Source organism: Triticum aestivum, chromosome 5A (genome assembly GCF_018294505.1).
Source record: "Triticum aestivum cultivar Chinese Spring chromosome 5A, IWGSC CS RefSeq v2.1, whole genome shotgun sequence".
In the NCBI taxonomy this organism is placed as follows: Eukaryota; Viridiplantae; Streptophyta; class Magnoliopsida; order Poales; family Poaceae; genus Triticum; species Triticum aestivum.
This window is the reverse complement of record NC_057806.1, coordinates 338,254,098-338,263,468: the sequence shown is the minus strand read 5'-3', so window position 1 is coordinate 338,263,468 and position 9,371 is coordinate 338,254,098. Positions and strand designations below refer to the sequence as shown.

General features: G+C 43.1%; 1 protein-coding gene across 1 annotated transcript; it reads left to right on the top strand.

Moving 5' to 3' along the window:
- The first annotated feature begins 4,365 nt into the window (after positions 1–4,365).
- On the top strand, positions 4,366–6,202 carry LOC123103261 (zinc finger protein HD1-like). The gene is made up of 2 exons (XM_044524791.1): positions 4,366–5,642; positions 5,716–6,202. The coding sequence occupies exons 1-2, from the start codon at positions 5,334–5,336 to the stop codon at positions 5,989–5,991; spliced, it is 585 nt and encodes a 194-aa protein (XP_044380726.1). The 5' UTR covers positions 4,366–5,333; the 3' UTR covers positions 5,992–6,202.
- The last annotated feature ends 3,169 nt before the right edge of the window (positions 6,203–9,371 follow it).

Here is a 9,371-nt window from a genome sequence, read left to right as displayed (position 1 = left end):
TGTCACTTGTGTTCTGTTTAATCTATCTACCAAATTGCTCTGACCCTGAGTGTTCACAACGCCACTGATTCGCAGAGACATTTGATACCATAACATACAGTTTCAGACTTCAACCCCCCTCTGTCGAACTGGTACTCACTGGTCTATTTTGCTACTATAGTTCCTTTTTTTCCTTCTTATTCTGGTTTTAGATATTGGTGGACTGTGCTGAAGGAAATAATCTAACAATTGCAAGTGCTGCTGGCAATGGTAATGAAACTGGAGGTTCTCATATGATGCCATCCATTTATGTGTATATTTGCTTGGCCTTTCTAAAGAGGGAGCCAAAGCTGCGATGTCTGTAAACTGCATGACAGTTATTATCTGGAATGGTCCCAGCATCATATTCAACCAGATGTTCTAGGAGTATCATTTTTATTCTCGCAGCCTCCATGATGAATCCATGATCAGTGTTATGCCATCTGCTCAGATCACTGATTTCCAAGGCTCTGAAAAAGAAACATTTGTTTAGATTGGAACCAATAGGCTATTACCAAGTCTACAACTGAATGAAACAAGGTGCAGATTTGGTCACTGGATCTTAAAGCAGATCTGCAACTTTTGGAGACAAATCCATGACCTGCTTCCAAAAAATAAACTACCAGGCTTACCCATAGCCATAAGTAGTCTCATGAGAGTGTTAAATGAAAAAGCTTGTGGTTCTGTTATGCCTCTCTCGGCTGGTCAGACAAAGCAGTCCACCAATGGTAAAGAAATCCCAGCTGAAACTAAAGAAGGGTCTGTACAAGTTAAGATAGGTGAATCATGCTCATTTATTTTCTGGTCTTAAGTTAGCATGTTCTTCTCGTCCTCCCATCCCTAGAGTATGGAGATTTCTTACACTAGTCCTGACTACTGAGGACAAGTATCCTATCAGGACTACTGACATCCTAGATAATGCTAAGGCTTATACTAAATATGACACTCGCTCCACCTATTGTGAGAGGGCGGATCAGGTGTCACTGGATCATGAAACTCCTTCTGTTTCTGATCCTTGCCTCGAGGATAAGGGGTGTAGACAAGCCTGATACACTCCGGTTGGTTCTGAGGCTTGCCGAGGTACTACAGAATCATTGGGGTGCTCTGTAGAGATGATGACACCCCATTAAATATTTAAATCTCACAACTGTTGTCTGTTGAGTAGTTATTTATAAGGGTGCTGCACTGCTGCAGCAACAAGTTAGTGAACATAAAACAGAACACGATATTGCACAGATTATGAGGGATAATGTTAGACCCAAACTCTAAGGTAACGATGCTTCTTTTTACCAAAAATGTTATTCTTAATCTTGCCGAGATACTACATAATCTTTGGGGTGCTCTGTAGGTTACAGAGATGATGACACGCCATTAAATCTCACACTGCTGTTGAGTAGTGATTTATGAAAGGGCGTTGTACTGCAACAAGTTAGTAAACAAAAACAGAACACATTATGCATGAAAATGTTGCACAGATTATAATGTCAGCTCGAAGTTATTCTTGCGCTGGTGGCAAGGTTGAGATCGCAGGCAAGTGATGAATTTGTGACATGACTACATTTGCAGATTACTATTTTCTGCGATTCTTTTTTTATTTGTACTTTCTGTTGTTCAGAACCCCTTGAGCTCGATATAGTGGTCCGTCAATTCCTTTTCATGCTTGTGCCGATGTCAAAAGTATTACCCAGATGATACAATATGTACCATATTATCTTCTTTCTAGAAGAAAATGACAATTGAAGGGACACACGCTCCTTTATGCCTTTGGATTAAGATTATGATAAGTAATTTTCTGAAAAACGGGGACACTTTTAAAATAAAGGAAATTTGGTTTTATTACAAATATAACAACAGAAAATGATATTTTATGCCTACCTTCCAAAGTCTGATGTCTTGTTGGTTTTGCAGAAAAGCAAAGACAAAAACTCTGCATAGTCCAGCTTATCTTCCCTTTTTGTGCTTTTTTGAATCTTTGCCTTACAAGAAGAAAGGTGCAAAGTAAGGGTCTCATCAAATCTTTCTATCGTATCTTTTGATTTGAAGTGTGCTGAATAATGCTAACCTATGTTTATGATGAGTCCTGTATCAGGTGTTATTTCGGGATTATATATACCAGTGCTGTCAACCTCATGAGATGAGAACTGTCACATGATTTCGTGTATATTATATTGATAGAGATACTATTGCTAAATAGAACTGTATGACATGATGCTCTACATGTGCAATGGTCTATTGTCGGCAAAGTAACTTTGGTGTATGCATAAATAAAAGCCCTTTCCTTCAAAACACTCCACATTATGCCTCAATTGGAGCAGGTTCTTCCTTTTTGAAACAGAAATAGATGTACCTGCATGTAAATCACCAATGGCTTCCAATATGCTAATTTGCAGAATCTTGGGCTTTGTTGTCTTGTTTTCCTCCTAATAAGGATACCAGAGCAGTAAAAACTATGTTGGCAACCTCTAGGAAAGATGTGTGGCGATAGGCTTTTGGGTTATTGTCCTATAGTCAGATTATGATTTTTGCAAACTAAGAAATTTTTTGCTTAATTTTTCTGGAGGGTATATCAACTTTTTTTTCAAGTTTCTATCACACATGGACAAAATAGTGTCCAAATGGCTCAGATGCGAATATATAGCTTTGAGTGCATGACATCCAAAATATCGGATAGACGTGCTTCCATGTTGCTCAAAGCATGATGATGAATTTAAGATATTAAGATCAACCAGCTTCGATCTTCTTAAATGCCTTTCTGGAAACAGGTTCACTCGGATGTGTAATGATCTCATATTTTTCTCTCCTTTCTACTCTGAACAGCATGTTCTTTCAAAATCAAAGTACAAAAGGAAAAGGACGTGTGAATTTAGAGTAGTAATTCCAGTGGAATTGATGTGGAAAAGGTTGCAGATACCATGACAACAATAAAAGGCCTCTCGCCCACAGATGCACCCAAGGAAGGTGTGGGGGCAGGACCGGAATCATTTCTCCAAATCATGCACGCCACTAGATAGAGAAGTCTTATCAGTCTTCATCAATGTGGTCTCATTCTGGCAAATCTAATGACATTTGAAGTGACTTGATGAATGTACCTGACTTCATGTACAGATCAATAGTCATGTACCTTAGATGTCCCATAGGATCGAATTTACTCATATTGCAAACCTTCTTAATACTTAAATCCTACTCCCTCCGTTCCAAATTACTCGTCGTAGAAATGGATGTATCTAGAACTAAAATACATCTAGATACATTCATGCCTGCGACAAGTAATTCGGAACGGAGGGAGTACTTCCTCTGTTCCAAATTATAGGATGTTCTAACTTTTTTCTGAATCGAATGTATATAGACGTGTTTTAGTGTGTTTGTTCACTCATTTCAGTCCGTATGTAGTCCATGTTGAAATATCCAAAACATCTTATAATTCGGAACGGAGGTAGTAATTCTTGGTATAATTCCATATCTATCTAATCTGCTGTTCATTTCTGTAAATTCATTACGCACATCAACTAAACAATTATTGCATCTCCACTCATGCTGTAGTGGTGTGACTATTTTTTTGTAGGCGACCTACTTGAAGAAAAGTAAAATCTGTGTGCACTGTGCATTATCCTAATCGTCCCACTTATTCTCATTATCTTGTCCATTGACAGGCACCGCGTCACTGCCTCGGTGAAAGGCTCGCCCCGCCTGTGATCCTCTTGATGTTTCTCTCGATGCACTGAGATGTCAATGATTGCGGTTGTGATGCTACTCTTGTTGAAATCTTTGCAGGTTGCAAGGAAATCATGGCAACTGTTGGGAGTAAACAATCGTAGCATTTTGCTGTGTACGTCGAAGGCAGATGAAACTATATGCAATGCTGTGGCCTGGTGCCCTTTGACTTTATCTTGTCGGTTGGCTAAGCCCACTTGAAGGTTGGCAAGCTCGCGTTGTCAGGCTATGTCAACGTGATACGCAATTCCTGAGTGGGCTACGTACGGTAAGGATTCATTTTCGTTAGAACCTCTTTCCTTATAGGAGAAATGGAGCCGTGTGATTGGTTGAGGACGTTCCAGTGACCTTACGAAAAAATTTGCCAACTGAAAACAGGGTCCTGGGTCCATAGCAGCATATTTTGTGTCCAATAGAGGCTTAAAACAACACAGATTCTTGTGGGGCTCTATCTAATAGGCTGCAATGTTCAAAGGTGGTATCATTCTTCCCAACCGAAATCCTGCGAGATGTCACTTTTGAAGGTAATCATAGTAGTGGACGAAGTCACATCAGGTGCTCTCTTCGGGACTTGCATTTTTAGCTTCTAATCACCATTCCTGGGAAGTTCCTGCGCATCCCCCCCCCCCCCCCCCCCCCCTTTTAATTTAAATATGATGTTTAGTTTCATCATCTCTTTGCCTTTGTGCTCGTGCTCCCCATTGCTGCAACTAAGAAATGATTAGCTTGGACTCAGCCAAAATACAACTAAGAAATGATTAGCTTGGAATGAGCCAAAATACATACTTACCGATACTCCTGACCCTGGTTCATGGAACAAAGTGGTAGGACCTGTTGTTGATGTGTAGTCAGTTGCAAGTTGAGCATAGTGCCTGTAGAGGTGCTGAGAAAAGGCACATCTCCTGGTGTGCTGGGGCATGGTTTAAGGATTCCGGTGGAAAAGTGGGAGATTTCCCAACTTGCTCATGTCTCCTTGAATTGTCTTAACACCCATTGCTATGCAGCGGTGGTTGCCAGCTTATTTTACCATTATCACTACATAAATATTTTCCATTTGTGCTGTGCATTCATAATCGATTGAGGTTCTCATCCTCCGTGCCCTGTTCATAACACGGAGAAATCATATATGCTTGCCAGCTTGTTTTTCTGTTGTGGTTTGTGGCAATGGTGGATGACACTCATTTGCGAGGTCTGGTCGTGCTGCAAATGATGGTAGAGTTTTAACAGTGCGTCTGCAAGACTGCAAGTAGCTAGGAAGATGGCACCAGCGAGATAGATTTGTGCTACGACTTCCCTTTATGGTTGGAGTCATGTAGAATGGACTTTGGGTTGGCATTCTGCAGTTTCTCTGGCTACTGTTTGATTGAGCATGTGGCTCAGATGACCTTGTTAGTGCCATCAACAATGTAATGCTTTTACCATGGACGGCTTCCCTGCCGTCATGTTGAAATCTCGAGTTGATGTCTCGTGTCATCGTGAATCCGATTTGAGGCGAGAGTTGACTTGCTTGGCCGGCGGGTATAAATACATGGCCGCTGACACACACGTCAGTCATTCATCGCTCGCTCTTACGCACACACATACACACGCGCGCGCACTAGGCGATGTATCATCATCACTCCTCCTCTTCTTCTTCCTATACCTGTCAGGGAAGCAATGGCTTCCTCCCCTCCCAACCGTCAGCGTCGAGCTACGGTGATCTGTTGCAAGCAGAGCAGCACTGCTACTACTACTCCCATCAGCAGGGTCAGGCGCCGCCGTTCCGCCATGTGCTGAGCACGGGAGACCTCGGGGCGCCAACGCCGGCGCCGGCAGCAGCAGCGGCTGGGAGGTACACCACGGAGGAGCGGCGGGAGCGCATCGAAAAGTACAGGAGCAAGCGCAACCAGCGCAACTTCCAAAAGAAGATCACAGTACGTCTCCTCGCTCGCACCGTACTTGTTCGATTTTGCATCTTCACGTATTTTGACCATGCATCTTCTTCAGTACGCTTGCCGGAAGACCCTCGCGGACAGCCGGCCGAGGGTGAAGGGCCGCTTCGCGCGCAACGTCGACGACGACGCAGTCGCAGATCAGCCGGAGTTCACAGCGGCGGAGGTGTCCTCGATGATGAGCGAAGCCAATGTTGTCGTGGGTGCCACGGACGCCGCCGCCAGCAGCAGCAGCAGCAGCATGCCGGAGTGGTGGCCGGCAATGCAAGGCGCGCTGGCCATGGAGGACGATGAGCTTTACATCGCCGTCTCCTCCATCAACCTCTACTAGCTAAGCTTGCTAGAGGCGGACCGGATCACCTCCAACCGTGCTCGTTGCACTTGTTTTGTGTCCCATATCCTGTTGCATCAACTAAAACTACGACGCCCTAGTTCGTAATGTTTAGAGGCGGACCGGACACCTTCTTCTTCTTCTTTATTAGTTGGAGTGCCTCATGCATCCTCTGCAACTAAATGTAGTACGCACGTACTAGTAATTTTTACGGAGTGTTCTTTTCTGTTCGTACTGTCTACTCTGTCCGCAAAAAATATACACTCAACGTCTTTAAACTTTATCGAAAAAGGCTTTCACCCCATTTTATAAATAAAGCAAACCGTCAAAAACACACATACAAGCACTAGTTCAGAACACACATTCAAATCTCACAGGAAGAAGTACAAAGATTTTGCTGAGCACACAACTTAACAAGCCCTAGCAAAAAAAAAAACGGGAGGGAGGGGGGGGGGGGGGGGGGAGCACAAGTCCAGTGGCTAATCTGGTTCCGGCGGTGGCGAGGGGAGTGGAGGCGACAAACGGACGGCCATCGAGCGGAGGTCGGCGATGAAGGCGGAGATGGCGTCACGGTCCTGAGGGTGGCTAAGCGGCCGCCAAAGCTGCAAGTAACCAAACAGTTTGAAGAGAGTGTCAGTAGCCCGTCGAAGGGGAATGCGCTGGATCATAAGTTTATTGCGGATCGTCCAGAGGGTCTAAGCGAATGCCCCAATCTCAAGCCACATAATGTGGCGAGAAGGCAAGGGGCGTTCTGGGGTTCGGCGAATAGGTCGGGAAAGTTGGTGTGGCACCAGTTGCCACCGACCACCTCTCTAAAACAGATCCATTCAAATTAAGCGGACACACAAGAAAAGAAGATATGATTCGAATCTTCCGGGACATCGCAAAGCGGGCAAAGGCCAGTCCTAGGGCCATTTCGCTTGCGAACCTCCACCCCAGACGAGGTCCGTCCATGGATCAATTGCCACATGAAGATCGGGATCTTTAGGGGCAGGACTTTGACCATTGCATGGATGAGAGTAGTAGACTGGGTACAGTAGAATAACATAGGAAATATGCTTGTGGGTTGCAACGGCAGGAAAAAGAATACCTCACACCCATCAGTTTTAGTCCTTAAAAACCACATGACGCAACAATCAAATAGCTACCAATCTCTTTCCATCTCCCGCTGTCTCTTGATCTCTTCTCTCTGTACAACAATGGCAGCAGCACATAGAGCATAGCACCATCAGTACAAAGCAAAACTAAAATTGCTCCAAATCTCAATGGCATTTTATGAATCGCCCTTGTACAAAGTTGCCCCAAGTAGAACACAGAGCAAAGCATAGAACACTACTTCCTCCGTCCGTGTGAAGAGTATACGTTTGGCTTCAAAATTTGTCCAAAAAGAGTGTATTTCACTAGTGTAGAACCGGGCAATAGCACCGGTTCGTAAGGCCCTTTAGTGCCGGTTTGGTAACCGGCACTAAAGTGTGGGCACTAAAGCCCCCCCCCCCCCTAGTACCGGTTCAGCACGAACCGGTGCTAAAGCGCAACCACGTGAGCTTCGGGGACAGGGAGCCCTTTAGTACTGGTTGGTGACACCAACCAGTATTAAAAGGTTGGGGGGGGGGGGGGTTATGATTTCTTTTTCATTTAATTTTGTGTTTTCCATTTAATTGTTTTTCGTTTGTTTGTATTTTACGATACTACATATTGTACACGTTATGCATATATATAAATATAATTTCTAGTAGAACCGATCATAATATATATATATATATATATATATATATATATATATATATATATATATATGTATGTATATATGTGTGAATTAATTAATGGTGGTTGTGAGACATTCGATTAGCCTAATTGGTGCCTTCGGAGCCAGTGACATTAGCCTAATTGGTGCCTTCGGAGCACGATAACAATTGGAAGTGGTTCATGGGGGCGGTAGCGGGTAATAGTATTCTTCTTTGGGATCTATGACCTGGTCGAGCAAAAATCCCGCTATTTCCTCTTAAATTGCTTCTATGCGGTCCTCTGGTAGGAGCTTCTCCCGCACCTCTTTGAACTGTTAAGAAGGAGATCAATATGCATGTGTATTAGTTGTGTGACTAGATATCGATAATGGTGTAAAAATTGTGAATAGTGTTCTAACAAACATACCCACTCCTGTCTTTGAGATCTGCTCCTTTCGGACGCCATCATGCGAATGTTCTCGCAAACGTAGTATGCACACAGATTATTCCCCGGCGCCTGCTTCAGGGCCTTTACGAGAATGCAATTTGATCAGATAATAATTAATCAAGCATGATAATTAAAGAGATGGCAGCTAGCTAGTACTACTTAATTACTTACCTGGGGTCGATACCATTTCAGATTTTGTTTCCATGGGCCTGGAGTGGCCCTGATGAACTTTGCGCAAGCCCTGCCCGCCGACAAAGAAAATGAATAAATGGGTTATTAAATAGTTGTTATCAGGAAATGACGAACTAATTAAATAGGCCAAGATATAGTTAATAATGATTGAAATTACCTGTTGACTATCCCCTTCACGATGGTGTAGTCACTTGCTTTCTTAAGTAGTAAGTCTAGTACTTCAACTGTTCCTTCATCAACTTTAATGATTAATAAGATCCAGTGAAATCTTCATGCACACACGTTTGCATGTCTTAATTAAGCGGGCATACGTAAGCAAAAACATGTCGCTAGCTAGTAGGCAAAAACAGAATTTGTAGTACAAGACAGTGTGACTCACTCGAAGTTGTAAGGAAGTAGTATATCTTCATTGTATTTGAGGCGCTTGAAGAACTATAGCATGCTTTCCTCTACACTTTTTTCGTAATATGGATCTAATTTCCATGTGTATTCATTAATGGTATTTGGGTCAACGAACCCAATGCCATAGCGTCCACCTTTTTTCATTTCATAAATCTTCATCCTGCATAATACCACAGAAAAGAATATAGTGAGGATATTTACAGGTAATGATTGATCAAAATGATCACTACAGCTAGCTTGAGACTTAAATTACAGAAAGAAATCACTTACAGACAATAGCAACTGACGATAGATTTGTCGAGTGCGTCTTGATTGTATAGCTGAAATAGTTCTGAATACTCAACGGACACATCTTTCTCATGGTAGTAATGATCCTTCTTGACATTCAACATGAGGGACTCTCGATTGGAAATCTTGGTAATGTCCATGTACCATTGATGCAATTCATACATTCTCGTTGGGAGCTTCTTGACCTCGTCTGGCTCGACCAAAGGTTGGCCCCGGACATATTTCCATTTTATTTCCTCCTCTCTAGTCGGAGACATGGGCTCGATATCGAGGAGTTGTCCAACAGTGATCATGAGCGTTTCAGCCTGCTCAATATGCTCCTCGGT